The sequence below is a fragment of the Peromyscus maniculatus genome, chromosome 4 (assembly GCF_049852395.1).
Source record: "Peromyscus maniculatus bairdii isolate BWxNUB_F1_BW_parent chromosome 4, HU_Pman_BW_mat_3.1, whole genome shotgun sequence".
Taxonomy (NCBI): Eukaryota; Metazoa; Chordata; class Mammalia; order Rodentia; family Cricetidae; genus Peromyscus; species Peromyscus maniculatus.
Genome location: NC_134855.1, coordinates 104,473,073 through 104,491,758, shown reverse-complemented (window position 1 = coordinate 104,491,758; position 18,686 = coordinate 104,473,073). Strand labels below are relative to the sequence as shown.

Below are 18,686 nucleotides of genomic sequence, written 5' to 3'. Positions count from 1 at the left end.
GAGTGGCACTATTAGTAAGTGTGGCCTTGTTGTAGAAAGTGTGGCCTTGTTGGAGGAAGTGTGCCACTGTGGGGGTGGGCTTTGAGGTCTCATATATGTTCAAGATATGACCAGTGTCTCAGACCACTTCCTGCTGCTTGTGGGACAAGATGTAGGAGACTCAGCTCCTTCTCCAGCACCATCTCTGCCTACTTGTCACCATGTTGCACCATGATGATAATGGACTAAACTTGAGAAATAAGGCACCCCAATCGAATGTTTTTCCTTTGTAAGAGTTGTCATGGTGTCTCTTTACAACAATAGAAACCCTAACCAAGACATAATGATCATAAAGGTGGGTTTTTCAGGGCAAGGTTCATCCATTGTAGTCTGGATGTGCCGAACCCTACGATTTCTCCCAATGTGGAAAATTTGACTATAAAAGTTGTGGCAGTGGGGACTGCATTTGTACTGTCCCTTACAAGAAATAAAATACTTTTAAAATTACATTTATGCATTTTTTTTGGGTGGGGGGAATGGGTGCATCCACATGCCATGGCACACATGTGGCAGTCGGAGGACAACTCACAGGCATCCGTTCTCCTCTTCTACCATGTGGGACATGGGGATCAAACTCAGGCCACCAGGCTTGGTGGCATGAGCCTTTACCTGCTGAACCACCTCACTATCTGTTGTTTAGCAGTTTCTTCCATGATTTGATTTCAAATGGGGCAGTTCATTCAGACACAGGATGTTTACAGGGAGCTGAAACAATAAGATGGAGGTGAAACTCCATCCTGCAGAGAAGTTTATTAATCTCAGGAAGGAAACAACTCAAATAGCCTCAGGAAGTCCCTGAAACCAGTAAGATTCACTAGGCTCCTCCCTTCCCAAATGTGTAGATAAGCAGTAGAGACTACTGAGAGACATTCTTAAACAAGACAAGCTGCCTAGAACAGTGGTTCTCAACTTGTGGGTTGAGACCATCTGAGACACCTCTCAGTAGCAAAATAAGTGATTGGGGATTCCTTCTTCCTTTTTTTTTTTTTTTTATTTTTAGCCTGGTGTGATTGGACACGGGACAGTCTGGGAATTGAATCCAGGTCATCTGGAACATTAATCAGTGCTCTTAACCACTGAGCCATTTCTCTCCTCTCATGGTTGGGGATTTTGAAGACCATTGGAAATATGTATTTTCTGAGAGTCACAACCCACAGGTTGAGAACTGCTGGCCTAGAAGAATCCCAGACAAGGAACATTGCTTAGAAGAAGCAGAGACCGGCCAAGCTGCCTGGAAGACATTTAGAACAACTGAACTACCTGGAAAGGACATTCTCCAAGCTGTTGAGTGGCCTACAGTCTCTGCAGTGTGCCCCAGACTTCCAGCTTTTGTGAACTGTCTTCCATGCTGGGGTGGGATTTTGGTAATATAGCTGTCTTTGAGTTATTTCTGGTCCTGCAAATAACCCTAATTAAATTCTGGTGTTCACCAACTTGGACTTTGGTGATATCTTTATTTTGTTTTGCCATGTTCCCCATCTGGTGAGTAGACATTTGTTCATGTCTCTCCCCAGGAATAGTCACACAACATCATCCCAGAAAGTAGTTTCTTAAAATGGAATCTGTTTCTGGTGAAGATGCTACAAACAGTACCAAAATGACAATGAAGGATTCAGAATATTAGATAATCTGTTGTCATTGCTTTTCTTGGTTATTGTGATCAAATATAGGACAAGAGGCAAATTAATGGAGGTAAGGTTTATTTTGGGTACATCTTGGCACGCAAGGCATGGTAGTGGGAGCCACTCTTGGCTGCAGCAGAAATATGAGGCTACTGGCTCATGTCTAAGCAGATCAGGAAGCAGACAGGACAGGAAGCAGGGTTGGGCTATAAATATGAAGGCTTGCTCCACCCCCTCAACCAGCACTTCCTCTAGGTAAGCCCTGCCTTCTAAATGTTCCATAACATCTCAAAACAGCATACTAGCTGGGGACCAAGTGTTCAAACATCTGAACTTGTGGGGAGCATTTTACATCCAAAACTCAACACTTGCTAAAGCAGCAGCAAGGTTCTACTGTGAGCAAAATGCTATCAGAGAGCATGGCATGTTACAGGATGGGGGAGGTGGCTCAGCAGGTAAAGGGCTTGCTGGGAAAACATGAGGACCTGGGTTTGGATCCCCACATAGAACACTGAGTCCAACCCAGAATTCCAGGTAAGGACTTCCAGACCCATTCTGCCTACTCACCTGCCTAACAGCCACCCCAAGCACTGTGCTGCCCAGTGTGTATAGAGTTTAACACAGATCTCCATTCCACCAATCTGCCTACTAACCATGATGCTCCATTACTGTATGAAAGATGACCTGGTGCTCTAGGTGTAGATCCCCAGAGCCAGTTTGCTACCATACCTGTATCAAGATACCTTGGGACCATGTGACATGCTGTGTGTCTGACCCAAGGTAAAGACTCCAGTGTGGTCTCTACTCAACCCACCCCCGTTGGAGGAAGTTGTGGCATCTTGTGCCCCACAACCAAAGACCACTGCCCACTTCAAATGTGACCCCACCCCCTGCCACCCAAAGACCACCTGCAGAAGCCAGTGAGCCCTCTACAGACTTGATGATCAGCAACAAGAACCTTATAAGCCTACAGAAGGGGGCTTCAGAGATGGCTCAGCAGTTGAGAGCACTGGCTGTTCTTCCAGAGGACCAAGGTTCAAGTTTCAGCACTCACATAGTGGCTTACAACCATCTATAACTCCAGTTCTAGGGGATCTGACACCGTCTTCTGGACTCCTCTGGTCTTTCCAGGCACTAGGCATGCACAGACATTTACATGCATGCAAAACACCCATATATCTATATATGGAAGAACATGAGATATTCTTTTACTAATAACAGTTCTCACTATAAAGTACAAAAAAATAAAATTAGATTTGGCATCTTCTGAAAACTTGATCCTTGACTCTCCTCATGCCTCTAGAGTAGCATTACAAAAATGATCTGAAAGGCTGGGATGTAGCTTGGCTAACAGAGACCCAATCCTGGATTTGAACCATAGCACCACCACATGTAGTGGTGTACACCTGTTATCTGCTTGGGAGGTGGGGACTAGAAGACCAGGAACTGAAGGCCATTCTTAGTTCCATAGAGGCCAGTCTTGGCTACATAATACCTTTCCTTAAAAAAACAAACAAATGCAGGGCAGTGGTGGCCCATGCCTTTAATCTCATCACTCAGGAGGCAGAGGCAGGAAGATCTCAGTGAGTTTGAGGCCAGTGGGTCTACAAAGTAAATTCCAGGAAAGCCAAGGTTGTTACTAGAGAAACCCTGTCTCAAAAACAAACCAAACCAAAACAACAACAAAAAACCAAAACCAAACCAAAACAAATAACCAGACAAATAAAACAAAAATAACTGGAAAGGGGGAATTAAAAAACATCCAAGAGCCAGGCACGGTTGTGTACTCCTTCAATCCTAGCACTGGGGAGGCAGGTGGATCGCTGTTTGAGGCCAGCTCAGTCTACAGAGTTCCATGACAGCCAAAGAAACTGTCTAGGAAAACCAAAAAAAACCATGCAACAATACAGCTCTGGGTGGTACATTTACAGATATTAATCTGCACTCCATGCTTCTAAATGCTTACTCTTTTAAATGTCTTGGCTGGTAACCAAGTGAAGGGTCTGCAGAGTGACACTGACTAATGGATTAGACTTTTGGTGGCATTGTTCTAGAATAATCAAAGCTAAACTGAACCTCATAAAGTCAAAACAATGGCAGGAAGCATTGGTCTTAGTCAGGAGTCACCAGACGGCCACCTAGTGGCCTCTTTCTAGCCTTAAACATAATGCTGGCCCCCAAACCACGCATGGCTCAGTGTTTCTAGGGTCAAATTCACAATCCTTAACTTAGCATTCAAGGCTTTCTGGCCTAGTCTCAAACTTTTTTTGGTCCTCAGGGCTTTGCTAACAGCAGGCAGGCACTCTATTGCTGAGCTAGACTCTCAGCCTTCAGAACAACTTTTCTTCCTTCCTTTCTTCCTTTTTTTTTTTTTTTTTTTTTTTTTTAAATAGAGACTATCTACATAGTCCTGGCTGTCCTGGAATTCACTATGTAGACTAGGCTGTCCTGAAACTTGAAGAGACCCGCCTGCCTCTGCCTCTCAAGTGCTAGGATTATACAACTGAATCTGCTTAACGGAGAAATTTATTTTTAAGACTTTAACTTCAGTGTACGATTAAAAGAAGCATGGCTTAATGTCTAGACCAAGTGTATAGTTAAATCAACTTTTCAACAGTACATCTGATGAAATTAGGTATTGAGATACACTTTAAATATAACTCACACACTAGATTCCAAATAGTGAGAAAAAGAATGTAAAACATTAAATTAGCTGGGTGTTGGTGGCGCACGCCTTTAATTACAGCACTCAGGAGGCAGAGTCAGGCAGATCTCTGTGAGTTCGAGGCCAGCCTGTTCTACAGAGCGAGATCCAGGACAGGCACCAAAACTACACAGAGAAACTGTCTCGAAAAACAAACAAACAAAAAAATTAAACTCTATTTTATATCACATATATTATTGGCACATCTTTAAATAAGACATTAATTTCACATTTTTAATGCAACTACTATAAAATTATACGTAGCTTATATTTCTACCTGATGGTGGTAGCTTAGGCAACCATACTCAAAGCTTAGATACTGCTATTGATTCTTCTCCCCCTCACACTTAATGACTTAATGTCTATTAGCGGCTGTTTTTGGATCCATCTACTTTCTCCATCTCTACTGCCATGGCCACGCCACTCTTCAGCTATCAATGACCTCATCTTCCCAAAGCGGCAGTTATTTCCCACCACCATCCTTTGCTCCCGTCTACTTCAGCCACCTTGACCTCCTTTCTGACCTCCCATCCCACCGATTTCACAAACTGCCCTAACTTCTTCCCAGTCAGGGCCTAGCTCAGACCAAACCACAGGTGAGGCCACCTCTGACCAAGTGCCAGTATTTAGTCTGCTTTCTCACTTGGAGAACTACTTTATCCAGGTAGACCCCCCCCCCCTTTTTCCTTTGTGAAACTATTATGGGACATTATCTCTCTTTGTTTTAAATCTTTAGTCTTTCTTCCCTTCATGCTCTTTGTTGCTACTTTTATCTTTTCTAGCACACAGAACAGTACCAGGCAGAGCGGGCGCTCCAACAACTGCTGAATGATTCGACAGGCTCAGCTTTACGTGGTCAAAGAGGTGTCGCCTTTCCCAGCACACATTCCTCTCTGCTTCTACTCCCAGTGAACACATTACCATCCTTCAGGCACTCCTGACACACTGGACAGTCACACAGACATCTCTTTCACACAGTCTCTCATCATTCATTCACAGGACACGAGGCTGTCACTAAACCTCTCTCTACGGGTCCACCTCTGGGAATGCCTAGAATGATGTCCTTTTCACTTTGCTTGTCTCTTAAACCTTTGCATTATTGTTCCTTTGGCTGGAGAGCCTTCACCAATTCCCTTACTAATGTGAATTTGACTCTTTCTTCCCACGTTAGTGTGTGTGAGTGATCTCCCTCCGAAATCACACTAAATTCGGCAGCTTTTCTGCGATTGCAATCACTGATGATGTATACTTGTTTATAACCTATAGCACAACGAAGGCAAGAATTCTGCGGCAATCATTAAATATTTACTCAAAATGTTACGGGAAGGTGTGACAATTTAAAAAACCGTAACAGCTGGATATATTGGCCAAACCTTTAATCCCAGCAACTAGGAGGCAGAGGCAGGTGGATCTTTGTTGAGTTTGAGCTCAGCCAGGTCAACATTTTGAGCTTTTACATAATATTAAATCAAAAGAAAAAAAAAACTATTGCCCTCCCCCAGTGTTTACTTTGCTATGCTTTATTAGTTAAGTCACACTGACTACAAACTTTCACCATGTTAGTAAAAAGGGCAAGTGGAGACACAATGATTACGTATTTGAGGGCACGGACGGACACACACACACACACACACACACACACACACACACACACACACACACAGAACAATATGGATCTCATTTAAGCCTTTTTGCTCTTAGGATAAATTGCCGGAAGTGTTTTAGATATTCCCATTCCTAGATGCCGGATGCCTAAAGTTCCACGGGTAGTGAACTTCCCTGTTGAACATACCAAAGCTTAACTTTGAAAATCTCGTGTAAGTTAAAATTTATGAGGCTTTTTCTTCACAAATCATCACCGCCCAATAAATTTTTGGTACATTCAAAATGAAACTTGCCGGGCGGTGGTGGCGCACGCCTTTAATCCCAGCACTCGGGAGGCAGAGCCAGGTGGATCTCTGTGAGTTCGAGGCCAGCCTGGTCTCCAAAGCGAGTTCCAGGAAAGGCGCAAAGCTACACAGAGAAACCCTATCTCGAAAAACCAAAAACCAAAACAAACAAACAAACAAACAAACAAAAAAAAAAAAAAAAAAAAGAAAAGAAACGAAACGAAACTCAACGCCGGGCGAAGTAGCGCACGACTTTATCAGCAATCCGGAGGCAGAGGCAGGGGGATCTCTGTTGAGTTCGAAGCCGGCCTGGTCTACAAATTGAGTTCTAAAAAAATCTTGACATTGCAGGCACGGAGAAAAGTGTCACTATTACAGCATTAAAACAAAACAAAACAAAAAAACAGCCGGGCGGTGGTGGTGCACGCCTTTAATCCCAGCACTCGGGAGGCAGAGCCAGGCGGATCTCTGTGAGTTCGAAGCCAGCCTGGTCTACAGAGCGAGATCCAGGACAGGCGCCAAATCTACACAGGAAAACCCTGTCTCGAAAAACCAAAAAAAAAAAAAAAAAAAAAAAAAAAAAAAAAAAACCAACAACAAAAACCGCAGAAACCTCCTCATCACACACGACCAGTTTACGCCAGGTGAAGAGGACACATCTTTTGTTCCTGCACTGACACCTCACACAGCGACTCCGGGTCTACCTTCCACTTAAAGGTAAATCCTAGGTTCCTAGTGGCCCTTCCGCCGGCCGGGGAATCTGCTACAACACCCCACGGGCAAGCGGAAGCTCCAACCGTCCCGCAGCCCCCCGCGATTCACGTGCCACGCCGGGGAGAGAGGACGCTTAGCACACGCACCCCGGTTCCCACACTTCCCGCCCCACGGCGCGGCGCGGACACCCCGGCCGCGCACATGGCCACCGCAGCGCTCACCCCGCTGCCGCGCAGGCGCCGGGCGAGCCGGGACTTGCGGTCGCCCAGTGGATCATTCCGCCGCAGCCTTTGTGTGGCCGAACGCTAGAAATGGCTTATTTCCTTTCTCCCCGTTTAAAGTCAAACCCAGACCCCTTCGTCCCTTTCTCCCGCCGGAACGGGGCCGGGGGAGGGCAGCCGCAGGCCTGCTCCCGGGGGCAGTGGGGCGGAAACCGGCGCGGGCTGGCGAGGCCGCCGCAGGCATGCTGGGAGCTCGCCCGCCGTGTCCCTCCGCGCCGACGGGGACTTTTCGGTGGGGATTTTGGGCGCCGACCAGACGCGGCATTTTCGGAAAATAGCGCCCTGTGCAGCGAAGCGCTCTGTGTGTGGCGGGGCCGCGTCAGCCCTGCCGGCTCCGAGGCGCCGCGGTCCCCGCACCTCCTCCCGCTGCTCCCCCGCCGCCGCTCCCGAAGCTTTTCCAGGTCAGTGCGGGTCTGTGTAGGGCCCTGTTACCACCGGATGTGGAAGTTGATCTCTTCGCTGGTAAAAAATAATTCCACTTCCCCCGGAACCCAGATCATCCCCGCGATTTCCTGTTTATTGCATTAAGGCGCCGGGTTTCCGGGGCTCCCGGCCCCGCTCGTTTGGCGGGGGTCGGCGGGGTCGGCCTGGGTGTCCGCGCCGCCGCCGCCGCGCTTTGTCCGCCCGGCGCTTGGCTTCTGGGAGGGGCGGCAGACATGGTGGCGGCCGCCGCCCCCTCCTCGGTCAGGCGCCGCGGCCTCCTGCGCTCCCCACGGGCCGGGGCTGCGGTGGGGTCGCAATGGCCGTGGGGGTCCGGGCCCGTGGGGCGGGCGGCTGGAGGGGCGGCGCGGCCCCCGCCCGCTCCTTTGTCTCGGCGGCCTGAACGCCGGGTCGGGCCGGGCCGGGCGGACGACAAGCGGGAAGGCCGAGCCGGGCCGCGCCGCCGCGCTGGGGCCCACGGGGCCCGGAGCGCTCGGGTCTCGGCGGGAGCAGCCGGCCCGGGGCAGGGTAGACGGGAGAGCCCTGAAAGGACGGAGCCTGCCCGTCTCCGTGGTGGAGACTTTTGCCCCGGAGACTTCGCCTGCGGAGCCCACGCGAGCGCGGGTGCGGGGAAAAGCAGCCGCGAGTTTCGTCGGGCCATCTCTTGTCTGGGCACAGATCGGTGTTGAGGGTGCTGTTGTGAACCTCTCTCCCACCGGGCTGCAGCCGCGTGCCTCGCTCGAAGTGTGCATCTCCAAAATGAAAGCTAAGGGAAGGAATGGCACGGGCCTAATTGCTGTGTCTTCCCTTGAAGCTTTTGCTTTCGAGCCCGCTTGGACCGTGTCTGAGCAGACACATCTGTTTAAAGCAGGGGCGAGAACCACAGAACTTCCGAAAGGGAGCTTCATAACGTGGAAATAATTTTAAGTTCGTTCTCCAGACACTGGTTTGCTGTCTATTCAGGCAAGTTACTTTCTGAAGTGTTAAAACGTTGGGGTACTTGGCCTTGTGAAATAGTTGCCATTCCAGAATTTAAAACGCACCGAATTTATTGTTATGCGGAAGATAGTTTTAGCTCACAGAGATTCGTCCAGGTTAATTTGATTTAACTGATAGATTTTTGACTTAGGCCTCCAGACTCTGACTTTGTATTTTAAGGAAACCGATAACTATTATCCCTTTATTTTTCCTATTTTGTGAAAAGTCGAATTTATATGTAACTCATGATTTAGGCAAGAGTCACGTTCTTTTGCATTTTTGCAAATCGTGTTAGAGCCTAAACAGAAAACAGATTCTTGAATCTATTTTTTGCATGCAGTCTTGTGATATCACACCACATAACCACTGGAAAGCACTGTACACATTGTGCTTTTATTCTTTTTACAAAATATGACATCCTACCCTGTTTCTCACCATGTAAGTACAATCAGGATATTGTACAAGACAAACTTTAAAAAATATATGAATGAGAAGAATGATTCCTGTATTTTGGGAGAGAGGGCTCTAACTTTTTAAAAGATGGGAACATTTGGAAATAGGCAAAGTGACAAGACATTTTAAAGTTCCAGTTCGTGTTTAATGCTGTACACAGATAATAAAGCAGATTTATGAGCACAGTAGATATGCTTGTAAAGACCTGGGTATAAATGTCTTTTTCAAGAGGACACTTTGAAAGCACGGTAGAGTTCCATGCTTGAGTTGAAAGTTAGGCCTTTGCTTAAACAAAGCATAAGTAATATGCATTTATACTATGCATATATAAGCTCTTAGCTCCCTCTGAGTCAGTCTGGGTTTCCTTAGGTGTGGGTGATTAATGTGTAAAATTTCAAGATGAGTTTGGGCTTACTGGTTTTGAACGGAAGCTGAGTTTCCAGTGGTTTCTTGTGACCTCTAGTCTGAATCTGTCAGTTGGCCTTTCTCTGCTGTTCCATCAACAGGAAGCATCTGGCCATTCTTCATGTAATTGTCAGAAAGTGCCAGGTACATTTTTAATGTGTGCTATTCATATAAAAAAAAGATTGGATCTTAGTTAATTTTATTTGATTTTGGTTGTTTTTTCCCCCTCCTCCCCTGGCATTTAAAAAACCTCTAAGTATCTTCAGGTAACAGTTAAGGCAAACATTACATACTCAAAATATATGTCACATGAAATTTTAAGTCGGAAATTCATTTTTGAGGGAGCTAGAGTTTCTTTTAAGTTGCCTAGTGCTTGTAAATGCACTAATGGGGTCCAACCCTCATTTCACTGGGAGACATTAGAGACTCTCATCATGTTCTTGGACATCTAGGAACTTGTTTATAGATCAACAAATAAGACAGTTTGACACCTGTAAAGCTGGGCGGTGGTGGCTGGTGACGCACTCGGGAGGCAGAGCCAGGCAGATCTCTGTGAGTTTGAGGCCAGCCTGGTCTACAGAGTGAGTTTGAGGACAGGCACCAAAACTACACAGAGAAACCCTGTCTCTGTGAGTTCGAGGCCAGCCTGGTCTACAGAGTGAGTTTGAGGACAGGCACCAAAACTACACAGAGAAACCCTGTCTCTGTGAGTTCGAGGCCAGCCTGGTCTACAGAGTGAGTTTGAGGACAGGCACCAAAACTACACAGAGAAACCTTGTCTCAAAAAACAAAAAAGATATTTTGACATCTGTATATGATATGTAATGATCTAGCATTTCTGTCTCCTAAACTTTGTGTGTGTGTGTGTGTGTGTGTGTATTAGGACCCTTTCAATTCCTCTGCTTAGTTTATAAAATAATAATTATAAACTCTCTTCACTTGAAGTCAGGTAGTGTTCCAGTGACCCCAACCATGGCTTTACAACTAATAATTATGTTTCTATAGCATTAATATCTCAACTTTGGGTCAGGGGTAATTAGCAGTTTACTTTTCTGAAGATATGTGTTCCTTTATCCCTATAAAAGATACATTTAGTGTCGGAAGAAATTAGAGTTAAGACCTGTTTCCTCAGAACTCAGCACTCTAGTGTTATTCAGAAAGGTTAGTGCATCTGTTTTTGCTCTGCTTACGTTTATGACACTGAAGTAGAGAAAGTAATTTCTCCAAAGATAAATCTTGATTTATCGTGATGTAATAAAGCTTTGAAGAGTTCCAGTTGAAGCATTGTTGATAACAAGAGATGTTCCTGACTCTTCCTGTGTGCCTTAGTTGTCTTCTTTGTACAGTAGGGATCATTCTAGCACCTGTCATGGTGATAGGAATTGTTAAATGAATTAGTACATACATAAAGTGGTGGAATGAGGCCTTAGGTCAGTGGTTCTCAACCTTTCTAATGCTCGGATCCTTTGATACAGTTCCTCATGTGGTGACCCCAACCATAAGATTATTTTTATTGTTACTTCAGAACAGTAACTTTGTTACTGTAATTGTAATGTAAATATCTGTTTTCTGATGGTCTTAGGTGACCCTGAGAAAGGGTCAGTTGACCCCAGGTTGAGAACCATAGCCTTAGTTACTAGATCGGTAAGTTTTACTAGGTGTTTTTGTTTTTTTTTTTTTTTTTACAGTCTCAGTTTAACCTCAATTTGCCCCAAAACTTACTATGTAGTTCAGCTGGCCTTGAACTTGGCGTAAGCACTTGTTTCATCCTCTCAGATGCTGGGATTACAGGGATGAGCCACCATGCCCAACCTAGTGTACATAGTTATCGTGGGGTCTCAGCCCACTATTCAGAACCCTTGCAATCAATAATCTTGAAGAGTGTGTGTGTGGTAAGATTGCTTTGCATTTTATTCATTCATTCATTCATTCATTCATTTGCTTTTGTATGGGTGCAAGAGGGCCATGGCACTTGGAGATTACAATTTGGGACATTTTGGGAGCCATTTCACTCCTTTTACCACATGGGGCCTCCGATTAAGTTTAGGACTAGCTTGGTGGCAGAGATCTTTGCCCTGGGCTGGAGAGATGTCTGCGAGCGCTCACTGCTCATTCAGAACATTCCAGTTCCCAGCACCCTTGTCAGGGAGCTCACAACTGCTTGTAATTCCAGTTCTGGGGACCGGACCCTACTCTTCCAAACACCTGTGGGGTACAGAGCATCTTGTTCCTGTGCATCACACACATTAGAAAAGACCCTTTAGCTACTGAGCCAACTCACTAGCCATTGTGATTCTACTTTTTAAAATTAGGCTAAACACACTGATACTGTAATTTTATTATACAATGCAGTATCTTTCTCTAGAAGAATCTCGACTGTTTATTAAAGTTAGTTGTTTCAATCTCATTACACTAGAGAGGTAGGCTACTGCTGATCTGGTAGTATATTACAGTAGTGATTCTTTAAAAGAAGTGAGGGGGGCGTACCATGATACTGCTTTCTAACATAGCCCCCGCCCATTTGGTAGATGTAGAGAAGTGGTTATCAAAGCCATAAAATTACACTAGACTTCTTTCATGATGAAAACTACCTGCTGGCACATGGTGGCACACGCCTTTAATCCTAAAAGGCAGAGATCTCTTGAGTTCAAGAACAGCCTGGTCTACAAAGTGAGTTCCAGGACAGTCAGGGCTACACAGAAAAACCTTATCTCAATGTCCCCTTTCCTCAAAACAAGACTATTGGAACATAGCTACTTTGCTGTATCTACTCTGTGTCTATAACACTTATACCCAAACAGAAAACATTGGTGTATAAATGATATTAAAGTTTTCCTTTATATTCAAAATAGTTTATGTGAAATCTTTGACCTTTTCCCATGTGACTGATCACTCTCTATTTCATCCTTTTTGTTTTTTGTTTTCTTTCGAGACAGGGTTTCTCTGTGTAGCTTTGCACCTTTCCTGGATCTCGCGCTGTAGTCGCGCTGTAGACCAGGCTGGCCTCGAACTCACAAAGATCCACCTGGCTCTGCCTCCTGAGTGCTGGGATTAAAGGTGTGCGCCACCACCGCCCGCCTTATTTCATACTTTCTATTCATAAGGACCCCCACCGTCTTTCCCTTAATATTGTGGTCTGAATGTGTCCCGAAATTCTTGTTGAGGATACTAGATGATGAATGTAAATCCCTTATGCATGAGATTAGTGCCCTTAAGAAGAGAACTGCAGGCAGCCAGTTTGCCCTTTCTGTGTGGTGGTGCACATCTTAAATCCTAGTGCTCAGGAGGCAGAGGCAGGTGAATCTCCGTGAGTTGGAGGCCAGCCTGGTCTACATAGAGAGTTCCAGGACAGCCAATGCTACACAGAGAAATCCTGTCTGGAAAAACAAAATACAACAAAAGAATGCTGTTGACCCATACTACTGTGAACTTGGACTTTGTCCTCTGGGACTATGAGAGATAGAGTTCTCTTGTTTGCAAACCACCCAGTTGGGAGTAGTTTGTTTGTGTCACTCAGACTGAGACACCTTTGTCCAGTGCATTTTGACATTAGTCACTTTCAGATTTACTGTGCTCCTTTTATCAGAACTTCCCAGCATTGATTGCTTTAGTTTGGCCTCAAGTCTTAGCACATGTGAGGTCTAATGGTTAGGATCTTGACTACTTTAAATTGATGGTGAACAATTTCAGTAGTCACATGCTAGCTACTTGGGAATAATTTTGTTAACCTCATGTTTTTTTTTTCTTCTGATTTCTTCTATTTCTTTTTAACTCCCAGTTGATACAGTTGACTTCTACTTACTGGAAAAATACAGAGTTTAAGCTTGTACATTGTTTATTGTCACTATGGTGAATTTCAGTTCTGCCATTTTGTAGACTATATGAAAGAGGAATCTTGTATTTTCAGGAACTAGCTGCCATGTGTGACTTTTTCTTTCTGGTTACACCATTATCTGTAAAGGTTTATTCCCCCTGCTTTCAAATATACAAACATAAAATGGGAGAAGAAAATAAATTTCAGAATTTATTCCAGTGTCTGCCTCATTCCTTTATTTCATTACTGTTAAGAGCCCAGGTACAATTTTTGCTCAAGGTTCTTTAATTTACTTCCCTAACTTACTGTGACACTGGATATCATATTCAGACTGCTTAAGTGAACGTCTTTTTGTCAGTAATAATGGACTTTATCTTGATTATATGGAGCTAATACAGATAAATTGCTTGACATTATTTAGGAACATTTTAGATTTCTATTATGTGTATGAGTGTTTTGTCTTCATGTGTATGTATGTGCATCACTTGCATGCCTGGTTCCTGCAGAAATCAGAAGAGGGCATCACATCCCTGGAATTGGAGTTATGGATGGCTGTGTACCATCAAGAGGGTGCTAGTAATTGAACTCCTGCCTTCTGCAAGAGCAAGTGCTCGTGACTGCTGAGCCATTACTGCAGCTTCCTGTTGCTTGATTTCATAAAGGCGCTTGTTTACTTCTCTTTATTTAATATTCTGTTCTTAAGCCCTTATGATTATTGTCTTTGTGTTTTGTGATTGTCTTACCAATGTCATCATTCCTGCCAATGATAAGATCCTCTCCTCCCCCCTTTTTCCCCTTTTCAGATGGCTGTTTTATATGCTGCTGGTGTCTGAGAGTGCTCACGGTTTAGTGGAAAGGGAAAGAATTTTCATCACCTGTAGATTTATTACTTCCTAGCCTCCTATCAGTCCCCAGTTTTTCTCTTCCTATCTTGAAGTTGTCTATGATATGTGCTTTTCCTTTATTATATCCACCAAGCAGTAGTTTTCTTAGATTCTCCTTCCTTGAATTATCTTGCATGTAGCTGTCAGAATAATTTCCTCGAAACTTCCAGATCCCATGCTCCTAATCTAAAAGCTTAAGAACAGGACCTGACTCCGTCCTTTGTCCTCTCCACTGTGCTGTTGACCTTTGCATTCACCACTGTGCCAAGCAACATGACTTGAACCTGTGCTGAATAAATGTTTGAGTAGATCAACCCTTTGAATAACCCAATAGTCTTCAGTAGTTTACAGGCTAAAGTCAACTTTCTGATGCTCAGACTTTTTCATGCTACATACTGCTTCTTTGACCTTATTCATGAAACTTCTCTTTCTTTGTTGATAATGTTCTTCCCCTTTCTTCCCTTTTAAAACTTAGATGCTTATCCCATACCAGGCTCTCTTCAGCTCTCACAGTAATGAGTAAAACAAAACAAAACTAGCAGCTGCCTTTTGAGTGAAGGATGTAGTAAACAGTTGCTGGTGTTGGATGGTAGGTAATGAGTGAAATAGAAAGGAATAAAGCTAGGCAAGGGGAGAGATGGTGTGCTGTGGCTGCCACTTGAAGTGGTCAGAGGAACTCAATACCTCGGTGTCAGAGTGAGGGAACATGTTCTGGATTGAGCAGCCCAAGATCCTAATGAGGGAGGGAACATGCTTGGCTTGTTAGAAGATGCACTGAGACCTCTTTGAACCTATATCGCAACAATCAAAGTAGTTTTTAAGTTTTTTTAAAACTTTGATGGGCTTCATATATCAAAGCAGGTACTGTTGAGCTACATTTTCAGTCCCCAGATACCTTAACAGTAGCCCACAGTAGGAAGTATATGTGTTACACACAGTGGTCACATATACTTACTACTTTGCTTTTTGCATATGTGCACATGTAACTTAGATGCTCAGATTTTAAGAGAATAGTGGTTCTGACTCAGAATGATGTGTCATGGACCATGGTCTTGAAAGTAATTGAAATCTGGTAGTACCTGCTTCTCTTAGTTATGGTTTCTGTTGTTGTGAAGAAACACCATGACCACAACAATTCTTATATGGGTCGGCTTACAGAGGTTTAGTCCATTATCATCATGGCGGGAATCTTGGCAGCATGCTGGCAGACATGCTGGAGAGGTAGCCTCAGCATCTGGATCTGCAAGCAGCAGGAAGAGATGGTGAGCCACTGGGCCTCAAAGCCTACCCTAGTGACACCCTAGTGACACATTTCTTCCCACAAGGCCACACCTACTCCAACAAAGTGACATGTCCTAATCCTTTTAGATAATGCTACTCCCTATGAGCCCCCGTGGGGACCATTTTCATACAGACCACCACACTAAAGTTTTTCTTTTTTTTAAAGTCTGAACTATATAGGCTGTTTTTTGTTATAATCCATATATTCTTTTCATTGCTAGCAACACATTTTTAAGATTAACACACTGCACATACAGAGTACAGAGGTGTGACAGTCACTGCATTGACACATGGCATTCTACATACATATCTTTGTCCTGGGAATATCCAAGATCAGCCCTGCTAGCTGCTTTTAAATACTCATTTAATTGTTATAAATCAGTTCTTCTGTGCTAGAGAACATGAGAATTCATTCCTTCTCTCCATTGGAACTTTATCTCCAACCATCCTCTCTATTGCTTCCTGCAACCTTCCCAGGCTTTTGTTACCACTATCTCATTCTTAGAGATCATACTGAACTTCTACACGTAAATAACAGTGTCTTTCTGTGTTTGAGGTCTTAACATAGGTAATCATGTTAATGCACATGACAGTTTCATTATTTTTCATGATGAAATACTCCATTTATAGACCACATTTCTTTATTTATCCTTGGTGGGCATCTAAGTTGATTCCATATCTTGGCTGTCCTGAATAAATAATACAATAGACTGAGTGCAGCTATCTCTTTGGCATGCTGATACGATTTCTTTTAGGATGTCAATCCAGTAGTTGGATTGCTTGATCACATGACAGTTCTCTTTAGTTTTTGAGGAATCTCCCACTATTACTATTTATAATCCTGCCAGCAGGGAGTGTTTCTCTTTAGTCTTGTTAGAACTTATTTATTTATTTATTTACTGAAATAGCTTTTTAAATTAGGTTGAAATGGTCTTTCATTTTGATTCTGGTCTTTGGTTTTTGTTTTATTTTGAGACAAGGTCTCACTTTATCTCTGACTGGTCTGGAACTTGCTTCTTGGAATAGGCTGTCCTTGAACTCTGAGATCCACTTGTCTCTGCCTTGTGAGTGAGTACTCAAATTAAAGGTGTGTGCCACCATGCCCACTCTTCATTGTTTTTGATTAGCAATTTCTTTAAAGGTTAGTGGTGCTGAATGATTTCTTTTTCTATATAATTTTTTTTTTGGTGTGTGTGTGGCAAAATCATGCTGAATTTTATTTTATAACATAGATGTGTACATTGGTGAGGTGGGTTTGACTGAATGCTTTTCTAAGTGGTACTTTACTTAGTCTTGTACCAATGTCTAACCTTTTTCTGCTAGCGTAGACATTTTATATATATATATGTGTGTGTGTGTGTGTGTGTGTATATATATATATATATATATATATATATATATATATATATATATATATATAATTGGTTTTTCGAGACAGGGTTTCTCTGTGTAGCTTTGCGCCTTTCCTGGAACTCGCTTTGGAGACCAGGCTGGCCTCGAACTCACAGAGATCCGCCTGGCTCTGCCTCCCGAGTGCTGGGATTAAAGGCGTGCACTATCACCAACTGGCTTATTTTTTGAGACAGGATGAGCCCTGGCTGTCCTGGAACTCCCTGTGTAGACCAGACTGGTCTTGAACTCAGAGATCCACCTGCCTCTGCCTCCCGAGTGCTGGGATTAAAGGCATGCGCCACCATGTCTGGCTCTGAGCAGAAGATTCCTTAGGCCTTTTTTTTACCAGAGTTGGAAGCTTAGTTGGGTGGGGTTTGGCCTGAGATCACCACTCCTGTTGTTGAGACCAGGCTCGTCTTAATCTCCTATTTTGGTCAGCACAAGCACCTTGAATTTCTTGATGCTCTTTGTCTTTTCAACTGTACATTTTTGTGTTTCTTTTTGTTCTTGTTGCTCCTTTTCATTGTGAACCTGAATAAGAGTGATTACCAATAACCATGCCACATAGCCAACAATAGGTTGTTTTGAAATCTCCACAACAGCTGAACAGTGGTGGCGCACACCTTTAATCCCAGTGTTTGAGAGGCAGAGGCAGGCGGATCTCTGAATTTGTCAAGGCCAATTTGATCTACAGAGAGAGTTCCAGGACAACCAGGACTACATTGAGAAACCCTATCTTTAAAAACAAACAAACAAAGAAGGAAATCTCTACCAAAAGTATAATTATTTTTTAATAGCAGCCAAATTTACAGCATCATTCACATAGTCTGAGTTTAGAGTCATCAAGAATACATGAGGAAAGGGTTTGTGGAATCTACCTCTTGAGTCTCTGCATGGAGGCCCTCGGGCTATTTGTATGATACCTGGGTTGTCTTGCTGCGGTCCCCAAGATGCTAGAGGCATGAAATATCTGCTAAAGAGAACTGCTTACACAGTGTGGAACCAGCCCAAGACAGAGAAGTGTTTTTTTTTTTTTTTTTTTTAAAAAAAAGACCAGGCTGGCCTCGAACTCACAGAGATCTGCTAGGCTCTGCCTCCTGAGTGCTGGGATTAAAGGTGTGTGCCACTGCTGCCCAGAGGGAAAGAAAATTCTTAGACTATATAGATGTACTATATGATATTGTATACATGTGTATACTGTAGCATCATTGAATGCTGGTGAGTTCTTGGTGGGTCAGGTAAAGTGCACGCTTTAGGCAGGGTTTGCAGGCTCTAGAGAAGAGAGGGTCACTGAGCAGGGACCTGCACTCTAGAGCACAAATGGTTTTGAGCAGGTTGGCATTGCTGAAGTGGGTAAAAGAATGCCACGGAAGAAGAGAGACGAACGTTCCCCAGAGTCTCAGGGACAAGGTGCACCCTTCTTAAAAAGCTTTAAGGAGTTAAGAAGGGGCACTGCAGCTGAAATTCCTGTAAGAGGGTTGGTTATCCTGAGAAGAAGTTTCTCTGCTTTGTTGTAGAATATTATTTTAAGGTGTGTTACCTTTGTTTATGTTGCATTTGTTTAATGCTGTGAAGCTGTGTTACTTTGCTTATTTAAAACACCTGATGGTCTAATAAAGAATTGAACAACCAATAGCGAGGCAAGAGAAAGGATAGGTGGGGCTGGCAGGCAGGAGAAATAAATAGGAGAAAACTGGGAGGAGAAGAGCAGCCAGAGAAGGAGGAGGATTCCAGAGGCCAGCCACCCAACTACACAGCAAGCCACAGAGTAAGAAACAATGAAAGGAGCCGGGCGGTGGTGGCACACGCC

General features: G+C 44.0%; 1 protein-coding gene and 1 non-coding gene across 6 annotated transcripts in view; both read left to right on the top strand.

Annotated features, from left to right (window-relative positions):
- Positions 1-299: 299 nt before the first annotated feature.
- LOC121829260 (U1 spliceosomal RNA) lies at positions 300-459 on the top strand. Its single transcript, XR_006072038.1, has one exon. It is a non-coding gene; the product is annotated as a U1 spliceosomal RNA (small nuclear RNA).
- A 6,422-nt stretch (positions 460-6,881) lies between these two features.
- Positions 6,882-18,686, top strand: part of Gabpb1 (GA binding protein transcription factor subunit beta 1) — a 50,961-nt gene continuing 39,156 nt past the window's right edge. The window contains exon 1 of one of the 5 annotated variants that reach the window (XM_076570567.1): positions 6,882-6,971. Coding sequence is in view for 1 of the 5 variants with exons in the window: in XM_076570566.1 (XP_076426681.1) it covers positions 7,688-7,711 (24 nt within the window). In the remaining 4 variants the exon portion in view is untranslated. The other 4 variants (XM_006986473.4, XM_016005035.3, XM_076570566.1 and 1 more) reach the window with 4 other exon arrangements.